General features: G+C 39.6%; 1 protein-coding gene across 11 annotated transcripts in view; it reads right to left on the reverse strand.

Moving 5' to 3' along the window:
- The window catches only part of FOXN3 (forkhead box N3), a 221601-nt gene that overhangs the window by 12843 nt on the left and 188228 nt on the right, over positions 1 to 20530 (reverse strand). For 7 of the 11 annotated variants that reach the window (XM_067296910.1, XM_067296911.1, XM_067296914.1 and 4 more), the window contains exons 5-7: positions 17765 to 17830; positions 5666 to 5774; positions 1950 to 1991 (exon numbers count right to left, since the gene is read on the reverse strand). In XM_067296910.1, coding sequence (XP_067153011.1) covers positions 1950 to 1991; positions 5666 to 5774; positions 17765 to 17830 — 217 coding nt within the window. The remainder of the gene's footprint in view (positions 1 to 1949; positions 1992 to 5665; positions 5775 to 17764; positions 17831 to 20530) is intronic. The other 4 variants (XM_067296916.1, XM_067296918.1, XM_067296917.1 and 1 more) reach the window with 4 other exon arrangements.

The raw sequence follows: 20530 nt of genomic DNA on the forward strand, positions 1-20530 counted from the left end.
AAAAGTTTTGTCCAAGTTTGCAACCAGCCTGAAACAATACCTTGGACTCCTTCTGGTGAAATATAAGCTAAAAAAGGCAATTAAGCAATAGGGTCAAACTGTCCTCCATCCTGAAATTTTTGACTGCATCTACAAGCAAAGAGAATAACAAATGTAGCCTGAGCTTCTTTATTGGAACTGGCTCTGCTTAGCTTTCCAGTTCAGAGCTGTTCATCCCAAATCCTAAAGGTTTTATTTGCTCTTTAAGATTTCTCAGGAAGGTAGCTGTGAAGTTTGCTCCCCACCTTTTTACTTTCATTGTACATGAATTTGCTGGCCAGGGTTATAGGATGTGGTTTTCACTAGACCTTCCCATGAGAACAAACCATTAAGGTTTGTGGGCCAGGACCAGCAACAGGTTATCCACACACTGTTACAGTTCCAAAGGTAAAAAATAAACAAGAGCTAAAAACATCAGCTTTTCGCAGTGATCTACTTTAGTGGGAAGGGCAGAATTTTGACAGAACACAGATCCAAAAGATTAGAAAAGAAGAATGCAGAATCCAAGTCTACATTTGAAGGTGCCTTAATCTGACCAAAAAAAATGGGGATGCACTGCCTGCGGAGCACACAGAAGCACCAAAACTAGAACCTCATAAAGCCTAGACTTGCTGGAAGCCCAGCTGAACTCTGGCCAACAGCCTCTGTAGCACAGTGAACATTTGGGGCAGAGGAAAAAAGCCTACTACATAAACATTACTAAGGATATTTTGTAAAACATCTTTTGCAAACTAGCCGGGACAGAATTTCAAGGTCTCTGCCCCACAATGAGGGAGATTGTCTGTGCTGTAAAACTGGCACAGCTCCACCAACCTCACCCCAGTGCACTTGCCACTTCAGGCAGTGGAGGCTTAGGCTCAGCAGGTCTGCTGCACTGCAGAAGGACAGAGACACAGACACACACCACTCACGCACTAAGAATATCTAAAGAAAATTACAAGCATTGTGGAGAGAGGCTGTGTCCTGAACGCACTGAATTCATAGTTCAAACAGTTCTAACAGCATATCAGCTTCCAAGCCTGTGCTCTTCCAAAGGGCTGGTGTAACTGGTAAAACCTTACTGATTTGGAACTTGGTTATATACGACAGAGCTTCCTGCACCTTGCCAAGATGCAAATTGGCACATGCATCCGCCATTTTTGTCAAACTATGCCTCAACGAAAGTGGATACAGAAGTTCTCCTACACAAACATTTAAAAGATATTTTCTAATGGATGTACATAGTAAGAGCAAGAGCTCACCTTAAAAGCACAACCAATTCCTTGCCACAACATGTAAGGTACTACCGGCTTTGCTTGCTTTCATTTAATACCTTTATAAGTCAGCATTTTCTTTTCTATAAACAGAGACTATCACTGCATTTGTTTTCATATTCACTCAGGGAACTGCATGGGGATACGGTCTGCCAAAAATATATATGATGGATCTCATGTTAGAGACATGCTACATGCTGTGCAGCTTTGAAGCGTTATTTTCCCCTGCTGTCTTCTGGTGGGTCTCAGACTTGTCAGCCACAACATGGAAAATATGGATGGTAAACAAGCTAAAAGTGGTGAGAATAAAGTAAATAAAAAACTACTGTCAAAACACATCCAATTATGCTTTGCTGTGGAGACTTAACACCAGAGGATGATTTTCAAAGTAAAAATAGTGTGGGATGCCTTTTCCATTTGTAGATTAGTTTGGAACGAAAGGCCTATTTGTGCTATTTAAGCCAAATGCACTAAAACATAATGATGCTCTCCTCAATTGCTAATCTTTATTCATGGGGAGTGGTGGATTTGTCGTGTTTTTTAATACTTTTCAGTAGTCTTTTTTATTCAAACTACTTAGTTCCATCATACCTTATTTTATACATAAAAGATAAAGTAATTACATGTAATTACATGGGAACAGCAACACATTGATACCTTTTGCAGGAACAAGAAGATGCGCAAATACATTCAATCACACTGTTGAAAAAGAATAGCATAGTAAACTTTCCAGTTGATGGGAGCTAATAGATCAGAAATCACTGATTTCAAATTTCTTAGTCTTATGCTATGATTTTGGCCTCCTTTATGAATAGCAAAGTAATCAAAACATTCTACCTAATTAAAACTGTAAATTTAACCCAAGACCAAACTTTCTGTCACTATACTTTGACACTAATGGCAGTCTACACAACTGGATAATATACAGCAAGTATAGGAGAGAGAGAGAGAAGTCATAGGTTTATACAGTCCCAAACTGTGAGGAACTCAAACGATAGCACAGAAAGTAGTATTGCATTGAGCTGCCAGACTGCATCTGCAGCATAGCATTTGGTTTAGTTAACTAACTGCCAGGAAAAAAAAACAAAAACCAACATACAAACAGATAGCACATAGATACAGAAACTGTGCAAAAAAGCGTTCGAAAATGTATTCAGGTTTTTCGATGTTTTACAGAAGATCTGATACAAAGGCAACAGGAGAGTAGTGGTCTCTGGTCTGCCCTGCCTTCTGAGAGTAACTCCAGTGGTCTGACTGACAACCAGTGAAGAGGCGAGGTACTTTTATATATACATAAGTCTAGGATCCTAAACAGTTATTACAGCATTGAATAGATTAGGTGAAGAAGATAAAAATGAATGTTACACCTGTGAATAATCCAGGCTATCCTAAAGCAAGAGGCTTCAAATGCATGGACTTTGACTTGAGAACACATACAACTTTTGTTTACAATGCAAATCATGACTGTGCTGAGATTGGGCTATCACAGGCAAATGGAATTTCCTCAGTTTGGGGGAAAACAGAACCAAACACCGTTAAGATAATGAGCAAATAAACACAAAATGAAATAAACAGCCCTGACAGGAAGGAAGTACCAACAGAACACCAGCACCCTACAGAAGAACCCATAATTTCTACATATGGTAACTAAGGAAAACAGATGAGAGAGAGGTTTAATTTATTATGCAAGGATCTGTTACCAAGAAAATGTTAGAAGTCCCCTAACTGAAAGATGAAAACCTCATGTTTTAGACTTTTCACTTAAGCATACCAGAGTAATTTTTCTTAAGAAAATTTACGTATGCGTAAAAACTTGGGAAAAAAAAAAAACTTGTCTGGCTTTTCCTGAATATATAGGCAAAGGGACATAATTTCTGCAGGGAACTGGAGCAGGAGACTGTGTCACCTCCTGTGGCTGCCCAGCAGAGCTCCCTCCTGGTGAAAGCTGGAAAGGGAAATGGATCTTCCTTCACCTCAGCAACTCTAAGAGCATTCCCTGCCAGCCATGGCTGGAGTTTCTATGTAGGAAAGACAGCCTCAAGCGAACAGTGCTCCTACTAAAGGAGGGCAGCATGGGTGTAGCACAGATAAATTCCCCTTGTTACACACGATAAGCAGATGTTTTATGGATTCTCATGAAGTGCCATGAAAACTCAACAAGATAGACCCCATTTAGTCCTGTGTATTCTAGGAGAGGAATAATCACCAAGAAACAGGGTGTCATTTTTACAATGACAGATGACAGACATATCTGGTTTTAAGAGGGCCAAATGATATTCTAAGCGCTACCTTGCATACAGGCTGACCTCCTTCCTAAAGAAATTCTAAATCTTAATATCCCTAAGAGAGACAAGACAAAACTGACTGCTGAAGTAGCCCTACTGCAGAGAGTTCTCTAATGATGGATGAGCCTCTAACTTCCCAAAATCTTCCACAGCCTTTTTCTTTTTCCTCCCTTTTCAAGAATTAGAAGGGGGGATATTGCAGGAGCCCTTAAATATGAGCAGATGTCATGCAGAGTAGGAATACATCCATAGTGCACTATTTCTAATACTGCCTAAGGCTGGAGAAGGGAACAAAAAGAATTAGAAATATGTCTGCATTGAACTACTTATAAGTGCTTTTCTCTAAGACAGAGCAAAAAACATAACTACAGAGGGAAAGGTAATATCCCTCATTTCTCAAACCTACATTAGCTGGTAGCTGGAAAAGATCCTGTTCTACCTACTGGAAAAAAACAAGAAAACAGGTCCTCTAAAAATGCAAAAAAGTTAACTATATACAGCCTTTACAGCATAGCAATTTTGGGGTGTCCACACAGAAGGATGTTTTCGAGTGGCCAGGAAGGGGAAACAGTTCTCTCTCTCCTCCTTAAGTTAACCCTGGTTATGAAATAGGTCATCTCCTCTGATTAAGAAACAGCCTTGAGTCGGGAATTCAGATAAGCTCATGAGATAACATTCAGACCCCAATGTCTTCCCTTTACCTTGAACACCTCATAAAAATACATATAATTAGTGATCCAGTAGTCCCACAGCTCTGCAATCCCCACTGGAGCAGAATACAAACTCTGGCTAGAAGCCAACAGCAAAACTACTGAAGATGGTTGACCTGCCACTGCTAGCAAGGCCAGACCACGGTAAAACGAGATAGAGAGGAACTCTGTAGACTTCTGCAGGATGACCCTCAGGGTTGCATTCCTTCAGCGTAGCAAATGGAAATACAGTTGAAACAGTTGCCTATCAAAAACCACGGATTTTATTCCAATTAGTGTCTTCCCCTCTGTGCATTTTAAAGCATTAACGGTATAAAAAGGTCACAGGTTTTCTCTCTCTCTGTCTCTCCCTCTCTCTCTCTCTCTCTCTCTCTCTCCATTTCCTGGATGGAAAAATTGCATCCAAAGGACTAGACACTGATTCCAAAAAGGAATAAAAATATAAAGAGTAAATGGGGAGAAATCCCAAGTAAATAATAATGGAATAAGCAGTCATCAAGATATTTTATGTCACTGCCTTGCAGCCCTTTACTCAAATCAGAGTGTGGAACTGGAACAGCCCAGCAAAGCAGAGTCAGCGTTGATTAAGAAACCACACCCAAAACACCTAACTGCCCAGCTGAAATGGCATTTACAGATATTGAGAGCTGTGAAAGAGAAGGGCATTGGCAGCACACTTGTCCAAATTAATTTCTGTTGTGACTGACTGAAAATGGAGCTACACTTGAGGCAAATCATTCTTTCAACAATAAACCATCATTGCTTTAAGTAAAGCAAACCACTGAATCACAATTCTTGTTACCATCACTAGATGTCTCTTACTGCCCTGCTTTCTGAAAAAGTTGACTATCTTAAATGTTTTATCCTTGAATGTTTCAGTATAACCTTGAAATAGAACCTGTAATGAAAGAAACTACCTCACAAAGACCTAAGTTAATAATGACAGCTGTATGTTTAGATATCTTTCAAAATTTACTTTAAACAGCATTATTGATATTCTTCTCGCTGGTATTTAATCCCAGGAAAAGATTCAGTAAACTGTCTTTGAAAAAAAACAGGAGGGGGTGGGAGGAGAGAGATACATCTGCACTTAGAAAAAGAGGTCACCCTAGGCAGGTATCACCATAACCTACCTGTGACTTGCTAGTGAAAATAAAACCATGCTTTTAACAAACCAGAGTGCAACAGACAGATATGACATGACTATCCTGCAAAGAATGAAAATCCATGACTTTTAGATGGCAGAATTTTTTTCATTTAAAATCTCAGAAGCAGCAACAAGCAGTACGGTTTCTGTTGACCAGGGCTTCGATATACTTGTACATTGTCTGCAATATACTAGTTTGTTCATAAAGATCCTACTATGGGCCACCCTTACCTTACTGCAACAGCCATGCTTCCTATAGGGTTGATTGGCAATGGCCTGGCTCCAGGGAATATTCCTCTACTCAGAACTCGAGCTCCATTTTGTATCACTCCTGGAGGAACTAAAAAACAAAAGAAAATTTTTCATTTTAAAGAAGAAGTTAGAAAAATGTGTGAGCAAAACATGGAGGTTAACCTTTTCAGTGAATTTAGAAAACATTAGAGAGGCCCATGTAGCGCACTGCTTACCTTTAACATCTCAATGTCAACTACTTACAGGCACTTTTTTGAATACCATGCTATGCCTGCATATGGCAAAAAATTTAACAGCAGGCAATGTTAGTGTGGTTTGTGGAAGCTACTGTCTGACCTAGCTGCTGCAGATCACTGCTTGTACAACTGAATCGCTTTACCTTTGTATTTGCAGTTCTGCTGGGAATGCGTGTGCTTACAGCCAAACACTGCTGTAAGTACAGATATAACTATTTAATCTACAGAAAGAAACAATGACCCTTTATGGAGACACAGAATATAAGCACTTCACTGCAAGAACACAGGTCATAACTTTTTATCATCCTAGCTCACTTTCTGAGCAACAATCTCGTGGCCTCTGTCTCCTGCAAAATAAAATATTAGCAGCAAATGTGGATTTACCAGGAGGGGAAAGAGAAGAGGCTACAAAGGCATTGGCTCCAGATCACTAATTAGCCCTTTTTTCCTGATGAGCTCTGTCACCCAACCTGACAGCACTGATGTGCCTCCATCACATGGCCTGCTCACAGCCTAGCATCCTCCCCGTTCAGTGTGGTGTGCCGATGCCAGAAACACAAAATTACAGGCCTACTGGCCGCTAGAGATGAGAAGTTTCATAGGAGACTTTTGATTTGGCTGGATATCAAAACTGCAGCTCTGGCCAGAGAGATCTGAACCTGCAACCCGGTACTTCATTTCCGGCCAGGCACATCTCTGCGTGCTGCCCAGCCCTCAGCAGCCACCCCGGCCAAAAGAACAGCAGGGGACATGCTGCCAGGGTACGGCGACAGGAAGGGTCCACGCGCAGCCGGTCCGCAGCACTTACTTCCTCCCCATTTGGGCTGCAGGCCTACCCAGCACAGTCCTTACCCTGGGCGCAGAACGGGGACTCGGGCATAACGCCATCGCACCGTGCGCGCAGCCGGCGAGTGCCCTCTGAGGGCAACAGGAACCTCCAACCGCCTCAGCCTGACCTTTCGTGTCCATGGCCATAGCTAGCCAGTCTGCTCACTTTTTCTTTTACCTTTATTGTGATTCCTCATTTTTATCATAACTTCTCCTCATGAGGAACATCCAAAAAGACAAAGACTAGCATTACTCTAGGTGTGTTATTTTTAATATATAGATATTATATAAACAAATATATGATAGACACAATCTACATCGTTATATATATGCCCATGGAATTTTATTTTTAAAGGTTGTATTTAACCAAGTTACAGGGAGACTAGAACTTTAAACACTCACACATGAAAACATTGGCATATTCTGAGGTGGAGAAATGCAGGCTTGTAAGTACATTATTTTCAAGCTGCTGAGGTACATTTCAGCTTCCTATCAATACCAAGCCAGGTCCACGCTCCCCTTCCTAACTGCCGTCCTGATGCTCACCTTGCTTTACTCCAGACCACAAAGATTAGTTCCAGGAAAATAATCTTCTTTCTCCTGCTGGTGAGAGGACAACACACCCCTCATCAAATCCTGTCACTGCCTTCCACCCACCCTTGCTTTTGAGCACCTCTGAAGAATAGGTCATTTCATTTAGGTGCTTAAGTGCAGCTTCAAATGGCTAAAATTACAGAACCTATTTTATAACAAGTAGGGCCAGCTTTCAATGACCAAAATAATTTAAAAATTACTTTTTGCTATTTATACTTTGCTTTTGTGCACTTTCTCCTCCAGCACTAGATTATGAGAAATCGATGAAGTCTGTCTCATCTAGGGGACACTGATTATCAGGCTTTCAATGCTTCAATGTTTGGGTTTGTAGACACTGCAAGGGAATGTTCTCTTACTAAAAACGCCAATAAAAATCTGATTTTTTTATAGTATTTGTTTCAACCGCATGATCTTAAGAAGTCCAAAATACCAGTATCATAAAAGAAAAGTAATTTGCTCAAGGGTATGCCTAACATAAAATGTACAGATAACTGGCAAATTCAAAGAATCAGATAAAACTGCTAAATATCAAAAGATCAATAAAAAGACAAATCCTTTCCAATGGGCATGGCTTTTGCAAAACGTTTAGAAGAGGAACAGATTTTATACTGCACAACACAGTACAGTTTCTCTATATTTAACCAAGTCCTCTACAAAGAAACAAACCACGAGTTTTGACCAAGAGAGATCTGGGGACTTCATCTTTTCTCTGAAACAAACCATAGTGTTTTATATTGAAATAAAGCATTTACATACACATAGACACAGTCATATGTCAGTTAGCTATAGGTGTTGCCTAAAGGACTTGCACAACTTCAAGGCAAACACACTGACAATTCTACCGCTTGATTCCCAAGTTTCCTTTCCATAGTTACCTAATTGTCCTGGACTGTTGGCAAAGTCAGCTGATGCTAATCTTACCCTTTCTTCTCTCCTAGCCTTTCCTTTGCTTCTTTTAGAAATCTCGCTCACTTTTCCCCATCTCTCCTCCAAAAATGTTGGCTCATGTCTCTCCTCCTTTTCTTCCTCCAAGTTTCATTTTCCTCCACTCCTACACATACAAAATACACTGCAAAGTATTATAGCCTGGACTTCCTGTATATCCATATCCCCCACCCCACCCTACCCCATTCCTTCATCTTCCATGACCTTTTACACCTGGCATCCTTCTCAGTCACTTTGTGCTTTTCAGCAACATTCTCTTCAAAAATTTCACATTTAAAAACATTCCCATCTCAACACACACACACATACACACTTTCCACACCTTCCATGCAGGAATTAACAAGATGTTTCAAAAAGAGAAAAAGTAGAAGTTTGCTGTCCTCTGGAAACATCCCCCCCAAAAGCCACCTTGATCCACTGGTACTTGTTCCCACCTATGACATTCACATCAGTTATGCTTTGGTCTGCTTAGCTTGCCAAAGACTTCAATAGTACTATTAGTGCCCAAGAAGATCATAGCCCTTTGAGCAGAGGGACCATAACTTTTCCCTGAAGTATACCATAGCTTTGTATATTGAAATCACCACTTGGAATTCAATTATTATTTCATCTTGCAAAAGCAGAGTTATGGCTAGTAACTTTTCCTTTCATTTACTTAAACTTTCCGAATTACCATGCAAGAATACCACTATGTCACTGGTTGAGTTATGCAGACAGATGAGCAGAAAGGTTGCATGCAAGGAGCAACTGAGGAAAGACACTAAAAGATGCAGTGTATTCTTTCAGTAACCATCTGGAACCACAAGGAAAAAACCACAACTTGTTGGTAAATTAGTTTCTGTAGCACTCTAAATCTAAAATGAAAAGCAGGATCAAAATAATTCAGTGGTGGAAGTTACTAACTTCCAGATCATCCACATAACCAATATGCCACTGTAAGACAGATCTCCATTGCTCACACAACTCTACTTATAAAATAGCATTTCAAGTGGCATCAATACCCATCACTCCCCAAATGACAGTAACTAATTCATTTTAATATTCTTATATATGTGAACTGCTTATACTTTGAAAAGGAAAACTGCAAGGCTGAGGATACCTTTGCTATTTTCTGTACTGTCTCTGTTTATTAAGGGTCAGGCTGTGGCACACAGAACAGCCCAGCATAGAAAGGAGCAAGCAGTGAAGAGATGCCCTCTCACAGATGCCACCCTGTTCAGGGCTTCGTGCGGAGAAAGCTTGGGCAGGCTTCGCAAGCAGGGCGATCAGGGCTTCCCTCTGTTTGATGCAACGCACCAGCCAACACAAGGGACTCATCTACGGCACAGATTTACTGCAGTGGTACTTTTGGCTGGAAAATGGAAAATCAGGAAGCAGGCTGCAACTAATAAACAGTTTCAAAATATGTTAAAAAAAAAGGCTGCATTTCTCACACAAGACCAACAGGTTATCTATTAATGGTTAAAAAAAAGTCTGCAACTCAGCTGCTGTGTGAGCCATTCACGTAGCCAAGTAATACACTAGAAATTACCCTGACTCTCTGATCCTCCAAGTAATCCTCTTGTCCCTGGTATCCAGATATTCTCCCTGCCTCCGATTTCTCAATTTGTGCAGGTTATATGAAGATGGGTACAGATTATCCAAGGAATTATTTTCAAGTGTTGCTCCTTTTGAAAGGCTGTAGATTATTTACTGGTAAATATGTGGGACTTTTATTCAAAAAATATATTTATGCCTTACAAGCTTTAATTAAGTTTCAAAATCCCACTTTGAGGTTAGGTATTTATATTTTAGATAGAAGATTCAAGGTGTGGAGGTAAGATAATTTACTCTAAGTCATATCATCAATCAATGCCAATCTGGACTAACACCCTACAGTCCAGACTCCTCTCTTCTAATGCTTCTTTAACCAACAGCACAGGCAGGTTACATGGTTCCCAGTTCTTAGACAGAAGTGTGAAATGTAATTTACACCTCTTCTGTGTGAGTGACAAGACTTTCATGTCTGAGAAACTCTACTCAGGAAAACAATGCAAAAAAATCTGTACATCTTTTTGATAAAAGTTTCCTCTTTCACAAAATATGTTCTTAGCAAAACTCCAAGAATCTGAAACAACCAAATCATTATTCACCTTTCAGCTTCCATCACTGCTGTGTCTGGACACAGGTATTGGACCTGACTCCTCTCTCAGACAGCTTAAACCCAAGAAATATTTCCATTGGAGTAAACAGAGTTAAACTGTACACAGACAGAGAATCTGCCCCTAATCTGCTGCATTAAAGGAGAAATTATTTTTGGATCTTACACTACTCTAGTGGAATTCCATAACCTGAATAGGATTTGATGGAATTTCAAATCTCTAATGATTAACTACAGAGAGAAGCAATGCATCTAACATCAAAAATCAAAACTACATCTCTGAAATTCTCCAAGGGGGAAAATAACCTCTCTGCCTTTTACACTCTGTAGCAAACTTTTACATTACAGTTTAGTAGACAATAAAGTGAATACTGTATGGAAGAACACACTATAATCTGAATCCATCAAAACACTACGTTCAGGTAATGTTAAGAAGCTCTGTTAGAAGCCCACAAAAAACCCCAATGTTGTCTAGCAGCCCACACTCAGTAGCTGGAGACAGAAAATAACTACGAGGCCAAATGATCATTCCACAGCAGGTGCCAGACTGTTTTAACACAGCATATTCTCACATGCACCTTAGGTGAGTAGAATACTCAAACTATGGGTTCTTTCACCATACCCCTTGGCAGATTATGTCCATAATCGCTTATTCCCAAGTGTGTGTGGGGGTGAAGTAAATTTCCTGCATCCAGACGAGTTAACAACCTCATTCACCTAAGTCTTTCACAACAATCAAAACCATGTTAGGCAGGGTTCTTCTCTGAAGATTTCATTGTTCAATGCACAAAATATCCATTTGGCAAGAGCAACTAAAATTGAAGTAGAAAAGGAGGAGAAAATACTCATGGACAGGGTCATCAGACATACTGACACCCCAACAACCCACTAAATATGTAAACTAACTTCTTGGTTAAATGTTGGCATGTGGAAGTTATATGAAATATAAGTACTGAGCATGATTTATTGTAAATCAAGGAAATTAAAAAGAAAGGGTTAGCAAATGTGCATGTGTTCTTTATGTCATCTGGGAAATAAGCATGCACTTTATGAAATTGTCTAGCTCATGGAGCATTTTGACTAGTGAGGAAGACTGAATAGTATTTATCGAAAACAAACTTTTAAAAAGTGAAACAGCAGAGTATGAAGGTATCCTGTAGGAACAGACTGGTTCTCTGCCTCTTCTGTCATCATGTGACAAATGTCACGGCTCTTTTCCCAGACCCAGCTCTTGTACCACAGAAGAAATCATTATAGACAAGAGATACCAGGTTTCTGCTAATGTCTGTCAGCTTTAGCTTCCCTCTGCCAATTTCTCTTCCACAACAGTGTTTAGCAGAATACTTTAACTCAGGCTACAAGAACTGAAAATAGGAAATTGCTGATGATGTGTAATTGATGGGACATCAGAAGTTGCCAGAAGCAAATGTTATCTGCCAAAAGTGTAACTTTATTCACTTCAATTCTCTTGCTCTAGGCATAAATTTGATCCCATCTGCCTAATTTCTTCTATTTTACTCCTCAAGGATAATTTTTCAACTTCTTAAATTCCCTAGTCTGTAGTCCTTAAAAGCTGCAAACCAAGGTTGCGTCTTCAAAGCTATCTGCCTTAAACAAAAAATTTGGGGGGAGGGGAGAAGGAGTTAAGTGCATCCAGATAGCCCTATAAGTCCTCTCACACTCTTACCTTGTGTAAGCAGATTTAATAAAAAAACTCTCAATCTTCAGAGTTATTTTTCATATTAAGCAAAAAAACACATATAACTTCTTCATTTTTGTGATGCTGGAAATGTGCAACAAGATCATTGCTTATTTTGGAGAAGTCAGACGTGAAATTTCTTGGGTTCCAACATTGAATGAAAATAAACAAAACAAAAACCTAAAGACACCTCCAAAACAAGCAAAAAAAAAAGTCATCTTGCTAAATCAAAATGCCAGGAATAGGTGGCAGAAAGTAGAAGTATTTCAGGACAGTAAGTTTTCTTTCCAACCTCAGTTTTTCACTTTAATGACATAAGACTGAAAATTGAAATAAAAAACCATCATGAATAGAAAGTTGAGGATGCCATTCCCTAAAAAAACCCTGAAAATTTTCAATCCTATGAAAGCATCTTTTTCCAATTTTCATTTTGATATAAAAATTGTTATCAAAAGTAGCTTTATGAAATATTTCACTATCAATGAGCTATCGTTTTCTGCTATAAAGAATTAGGCTGGAAGCTTTCTAATCAGCTCTAATAAGTAATTTGTTTACAAGTGGTACATACAGAACTGTGCAGTTATCAGGTTTCACACACAATAAAAATGTAATGAGATAGCAGCATTTTCTTTTTGACCTTACTTGCAAGATTTCTGTCTGTTTTTATGACAATTTTGTATCTTCATTCTTGTAAATATGCCTTCCATTTATATAATCCACTTCCATTAGCTTAAAAAGTAAATTGCACTGGGGTACAATTTTAGAAGGATAGAGGTATAGTAACAGTAGAGCTCTCTCAGGACTTTCTTCTTTCCCCGCCAAATTTAAAATATATCACATGTATCTATTCTGGGTTATACATGCCTTGAGACAAGGATTAATAATGATTTCCAGAACAGAAAATGAGAAGTTGATCTCACCCTTGAAAAGCCTGCTTTTTAAGAAGTACCCAGCACTGCATTCTCAGATGTCCCCAAACATCTTTACCACAGCGTTTCAGTCACCCACATAAAACTATTGTTGCAATGTATCCCAAAGGTCCCCAGATTCCAGCTAATTTGGATATGCGGTAATGAAAAAGGAAGATAAGTTTTCAGAGCTGAGGGGGTCCTCCTAGAGTTTCCTGGTTTCTCCCCAAACCCTTTCCACAAACACTGTTTGTAGCTGTTTGTAGCATTAAACTTCCACTTGAGCAACCTACTTATATTGGTGTGCAATTTCAAAATTATATAGCAACGGGCAAAGGACTGCTCATGAATTCAAAGCTAAGTATAAGATTGCTGACTCAGGAGCTTCTTGAATTAAATCAGGATTTCCAGTATAATACTTTGACCACAGTGTCATTTCACTAGCAATAGCACCAGCTATAAACTACATGCACTCCCTTCTCACGGGTCCTTCCCTAGAGCAAATTGTTTCAAGTACAGAATGATCTTGCCAGTTAAAAGGTAGTGCCTACTTAGCATGTGTACAGTGCCTTAAATCTCTGAAGGTCCAAATATATGGCAAAAATACCAAGTACAATCTTCATTTTACTCATGGCAAAATAATGATTTGACAAGATTTAATGACATGCTCAAGACAATACAATCTGAGAGTCAGGCATGCTGCTCCGTTACGAGAGTCTGTGAGAAGAGTCCCAGGCAAAGACAACAAACTCTCAGCATCTGTACAAGGCTTGATCAAAAAATAAAACCACTGCTGTGTTATAAGTGATAGCTGGTAGCAACCACATTCAGGACATACTTTGATAAGAAGCAAGTACTGAAAATCTTAACGTTTTTCTACAAAATAACCCACAGGCTTCATTTAGTTGTGGTCATGAGTTCTAAATTGAGCTTAACCATTTGTTCACCATCTCCTTTTCCATCCTGTGAATTGCATTCCCCTCAGAGAAAACAGACCCAGAAATTTGACACAACTTGCTCAAGATGGTCCAGCCAGCATCCAGCCCCCTACAGGTCAAAATACAATTCTCAATGCAAGGCACATTTTGGAATGAATGAATATTCATGTACTGGCTACTATTATTTTCCAAAGTATTCGCACCTTGTGGTAGTTGCTGCTACAGAAAGCATTTTTTTTTAAATGTAATTAAACCATACAAAACTCAACGAAATGCAATAACGTACACAAAATGAAATAAATAAAGTATTAAAGCTATGTTTCTAAATGCCCTTTCTTAGCATATCACAATTATCTTCCAGGCTTCATTCTTGGTGCCAACTGGGCTGTACATTTCAATAGAGTCCTGCACAGAGCTGGCTACTTTGACCTTCTGCCTTTAATTACAGTCTAAAAATATTTAGCCTGTGACATTACTGCAAAGTGTTAATATTTCAGAAACTGATTTCTGATGTCAACAATCCAACTATAATAGCATTATTCCCAATCTTTTAGTGCCAACGTGAACAATCATTTCATAAGTCTACAAAGTAAATCCTCCACAAACACAAATTGATCCAAATAATGGTGTTTTACTATTTTATTTTCCATTTTTTGCAAGAAAATTAAAGCATGGTGTGACTGGGGGTAAACGGTAAGCAAAATTTGTGCAGGCTCAGACACCATTTCATGATTTCATACAAAAGTAAAAGCTGATTTTAAAATTCATGTGCGGCTGTCAGCGGTGTTTGACACATGAACGTGGAATTCTAAATGGTCATTTAAAAATGTAATTAATTAATCAATCAGTTAGGCAAAAGCAATAGTTTACTCTCTGGATATTCTAAGGCCACCAAGATGGGATTCCTTTCTGACAGACTATATTAAAAGAGTAAATTTTAATAAGACTTTGAATGATGGCTATGGCTAACATCAGGATAAAGATGCTTTTAGCATCCACGTTGCCTAGATGAGCACAGATTTTTACCCTGTTGGAAACACAGCTTTTAATCCAAGAAGATGCCTTGAAAGTAAAAACCCAACATCTGTAACGATCCACACACGCATGAATTCAAACTCTGTCATAATCTGCTTTGGCAACATCCGTGTTTCACAATGATGTTTCAATGTTTTTTAGGAAAGGCAAAAGCCTTAATGGACTGGAGTTTTAAACTTTCTGACTTGTCATATTGTTATATTGTGAAATTAGTTCCAGGTTCTGTCTTCATCTGGCCTTGTTGTCAAGGTAACCTGCACACTCACAGTCAAACAGATTCAGGTACCAAAAGGGCATTTTCAGTCAGTTATTAACACTTGTGATCAAACTGCATGTAATGCCCCTGTGTCTTCAAATCACTTGCAGGCAAATTTTGTTTCCAAAAGGGGAATTTTGCAGCTCTCATGGCTTTAGCACATGCTTGATACCACACCACCATTTGATACTATGGACAGAAACCCAAATCTTCAAGAGATCAAACAGTATCAGCATGTTTACTTCACCGATAATTTACAGCTTGATTTACAGACCAGTGTAGTCAGTAACAGAGCAGACAATGAATTGTGAACTTCCATAAGATGCTCAGAATTGCTATGAATTTTTATAGCCCAGTTGCCTTTTATCTGACAATGAATTTTAAAAGTTACTTTTCATGCAGTTGTTTCTTAATGTGTAGTAGTAATTAATTTCCTTTAAGTTGTCTAAGAGTTTCCTAACATGGTAGAAAAGCTAGAGCCTATTATAATACACAGGATGGGCTGTTTTACTTCCTCAAAAATCTATCACACACAGATAAAAATATTTCTCCTTTGATATTTAGAGGAACAATGAGGACAAGATTAACATTTCTGATCTCTCTTCCCTGTTCCAGCCAATTCTGTCGAATATTTGGAAGGATTCATGAACTTCTGAGTAGACACCATGTTTCAGTTTAAAGGTACAGAGGAAGGTCTCATTACTTGCTGACATCAAGGAGGGAGCAACGTGAATGAAGGAGCAATCTTTCTGTTTTATCTCCCTCTAATTTTTGATGTCCTAACGAAATAACCCACTGGGAAGGTCACATGGGAGGAGCGACATGCCGCACTTAAAAAGTTAGAATTTCACTCCTCAGAATGACCTCTATAAAATAAAATAGCAATAAGCCATTTGCCCTTCCACAGCTCTGATCTCTATGAAATGAAAGCGCCAAGTCCTCAAATCACTTCCACACAAACAGCTGCAACGCTGGAAATACGCACATGTGACAAAAATCTGTAGCATGGGTTTAGTATATGCAGCTTACTATGCAACTCCTCTCTTCCATAGCTGCATCCTTCTCCTGCTCTCCAATTTCCTCAGGAGTTTGGATCATTCTGTGTTTTCTCCATGCTTTTGTGTAAATATATTTCTTTGTTTCTTCTTCCCACTCACACATCCTCTCTGTCTTCTAACCCTGCACTCTTTCATTCTACCCCAGCTTCTTTTCCCCTTTTCTTTGCCCCACAAATCTTAACATCTTTAAATTGCTGCTCCTCTAAAAATCTCTCATTTTTTCTTCCTATCAACCCCACCTCCTCCCCCCAGTAAAATCTTTCTTTTTTCCTACCTACACACAGTTGGAATTCCTCCATCTTTTACTGTACACAATTCCTGACAGCTGATTAGGCGAGAGGAGGGTACAGACTGCTCTCTCTCAGGAACAGACAGCTTCTTGGTGCATCATGCTCTTCCCCCATTGGAAGTTCTCAACAGAGACTCTCCAGCAGGGTCACAAAGCAGGTGAAAAATAGCTCTCCCAGCTGCACAGGAAATGCTTTGATTGTAATCGACTCTCCTCCCCAAGCAGAGTATCAAAGTGCGAATCAAAGCTTCGCCTAGAATTCGGATTTGGTTGCATGAGCTAGAACAATAGCAGTGATGCTAGGACAGGCCTCATAATGGCTTCTATTTTAACTTCTGCGTTTGTTTTTTTAGGGCTGTCACTTGGCATTACTACTATGCTTGCTGACCAGTGATGTGTTTGTTTTCTTGCACTCCCCACTTCTGTGTGGCTATATCCCTTTACGGATTCCTCTAATGCCTTCACTGTAAGCTCTCTGGGGCCGGATGATCCTTTCACTATTTGCACAGCCCAGTAAAGTGGGGGCCAATGCCCCTTAAGTGCTCTGTTAAAATACAGCATCAAAACCTCAGGTCTGGTCACAGAACAAGAGGATCCTACTGGCAGGAAGTCAGACCTTTCGTTACTGCCCGGAGCCTGCCTAGTGCCTGGAATTGGATAGAGCAAAACAGCGAAATGGGCAGGATATGTGCAAGGAAGGAGTTGAAACACTGCCCAAGTGAATGGAAAGTATCCAGATGGCTGTGGTAACTCACACAATGGGAGTCAAATCAAAACAAAATGAAAACAAAACCATATGCCATGTACCCTTCGCTCTCTTGCTCTCTTTCTCTCTCTGCCTTTCTCCTGGCTGTTGCCCCAGGTCTTTCTATCAGTACGGATAATAGTATGTTACTCAATTATATGTATGCCATGAATAACAATAACCTCTCTTTAACATTAGAGATTATGGATTACTATCATTCATGTAACAATGAATGTAACATGAACCACAAAATTATACTTCATGTAAGGGTCAAGTAAGTATAAGGCTCTACAAGGGAAGTTATATTTCTTTATTAAATCCTTTTTATCTGGTACACTGTATATTTAGAAAAGAGAATAATAATTTACATGTCTATGTTGCTATATGCTATAGAAATATCTACTCACAACCTGCTTGTATCTCAGAGGGAGTATTCAAAAGCATCATGGCAGTGGCAGCATCAATGTCAGGATCTGGAAAAATCAACCAATAAATACATTATTTACAACTGGGCTAATCTTTTTGCCCCCCTTGCTAAACTGTAGATTGCACCGAACCTCTGCAGTGTAGAGGTACAAAGAAGTCATTTATTCAGAGGGCTCTGATCACATTTTGGATTTTCCCCCAAACTTGCATGTGATCCCAATACTACTGCTAAGTAGAGCGCACTGATGAATATGTCACCAAACTCTACTCGTGTGTGCATGGTACCTTCTCTGTTAGCTTCACAAATTGGCTATTTAATTTTGCTGAAGAGTATTTAGATTTCATTACAAATGATCTGTGAAAGCAGATGCAACATCACAATTTAGAATCAACACACCAGGATGAGCTAACAGCAGAGTGGGAAAGCACAGAGGGCACCTACACCTAATCGAATACAAAAGATGACACTGGGTCATTTTCCTCCGTCAATAAGGATTTCAGGGATGTTGGAGAATGCGTTGGAAGCAAAACCGCTACAATTTGGGGAAAGAAACGAAGCTTGCATTTCACTGAAGCACCAACTTATTTGCATCCTCAGCCATTGTCACCTTAATATAAGCAAAAATCATCAGCCAGCTGCTGTTGTTCTTCAATTGGTTTTTGGAATCCATCACAAACAGTCAGTTGACAGATGGTAAGTTATAGAGACAGAACAAAATATGATCCTTTTATAACTATATTCACGTGCTTCACACACAGCAGCACGGCTGCTATGGAAATGGGGGTAGCTATGACAACAGTAAACAACCCAGCAGTGGCCAGTGAATGAGCTGAAAAGAACATCTGCCCCAGCCGAGCGGCCCAGCTGCCCCGCAGCACAACTCGCTAATCGCCCACGGAGGCCCGCGACAGAGCGTGCCGCCGATGCCGTGGCCAAACAAATGAAGTGTGCAACTGAAGCAGACATAAAAACGCACGCCCTTGCCGACTGCTGCCTCGGCGCTGCTAAACTGAATGACTAATGAGTACGGGTTTGTTGTTTTTATTTTCCTTTTTTCGGCTTGTCAGTATTTATGCTAAATTACATACCAAAAAAATTCAATTTACTGCTAATAGCTTCACGACATTTTATTTTGGTTGTTATGTAAGAAAATTATTTTTCACCGTTAAAAAAATTGTATTTTGTACTTTTAGACATTCAAATCTATTTCCAGGAGAGTAATGTGATGTGGTATGAAGTCCTACAAGTTATTAACAATATAAATGATGTAGAGAGAAGAGGATTTTAATATCTGCTTAAGCAAAATATAAACTGACTTGACCCTTAAAGACGGTGTTTTTTTTTTTTTAGTTTAAGTCTCTACTATCTTTCTGTAAATAGCTGTAAACACATCTCTAATGTGACTACCCTATTATTTAAGTGCTGAAATAGTAAATAAAACAACAGCAGAACAGGTGTAAAACTAAAGTCAGAGTAGCAGGAGACTATCTTGGAATAAAAGGTGCCCATATACTGAAAAGCAGATGCCTGCCTGTCCCCCAGGCAGGTGAGCACATTTTTTTTACAGTGGTCACTAGGCAGACTTCTCAGGAAAGGGGCTTTACCAGCATATGCTCATTCTTAACTCTGAAGACATATCAAAAGCAGAACTGCTGCTGAAAGCAATTATGCTGAAAGTGCCATTTCCAAACAGCTGGACTTCTGAATGCGTGAATTTTGCAGGATTGGATCCAGACACCACAAAGCAAACATTTCCCTTCAGTCAAACTGAAAACATGTATCTACATTATAATGTATCTACATTAAAAAGCTAAACAAAAAACAAAGAAGCCCAAGAAAATAAAGCCAAGCCAAACCAGAATTCCCCCAGCTCCTTTGTACCATAAAATTAAAAGATTTTTAGAAGTCTAATTTACTGTATCATAATTCATATAGCCAACTTCAGCATTTGTTTATAGATTGTTCTTAAAATTTTATTTTCTCATTTTACTTTCATTAAAGTCCTACCATTGGGTAACATTGTAACATAATGTTAATTTTGCTATTGAAAGAATAAAAAGACAAAAAGACACAACCAGAAGATAATACACTTCCTACTAACTTTGGCTTTTGCTTGTCCAACAAACTCTGTGTTTTGGGACAATATAGGTGCATCTAGTTTATCTTGAAAGGTGTATTCTTAGTCTTTGGATCACTAATGGTACAACCGTGTTTTTGTAATGACTTCATGACACTAAGATGAGCTGTTCACAACATCTGACTGCATTCACAGCAGCTATTTTCCAAAGCACAACCACGATTCAAGTACATCCACACCCACTATCTTGTCTGGCTACGTATATATCGGTATATTCCCGAAGAAACCGGACAGGTATCCCATAGTGCCTCCGCAGAGGAAGGAGAGCTTGGGAACAGGCAGCCAGTGGGTATCAGCAGGATACAGCACAACACGCTCTGGGGTGTTTCTGCAGAGAGATGAAAGAGGGACCGGCTGAACAAGGCAAGGCCCCAGCTACACTAGGGAAAGAGCACTTGCTCAAGGAAGACACCCGTGTGGCAGCTGAGGCTGAAGGCAAGGGCCGAGGCTGATCATGGCACTCAGCAGTCAGAGACTGTACGAAGAGCTGCAGTAGTAACGTCAGAGGGCGAACTGACAGGCAGGTTTATCCTGCTCGTTCTTGCTCCCTGTTTGGAGGTGTTATTCCTAGAAGGACATCAAGAAGGGCAGCCATGAGGAGCAGCACTG

The sequence above is a fragment of the Apteryx mantelli genome, chromosome 4, assembly GCF_036417845.1.
Source record: "Apteryx mantelli isolate bAptMan1 chromosome 4, bAptMan1.hap1, whole genome shotgun sequence".
Classification (NCBI taxonomy): domain Eukaryota; kingdom Metazoa; phylum Chordata; class Aves; order Apterygiformes; family Apterygidae; genus Apteryx; species Apteryx mantelli.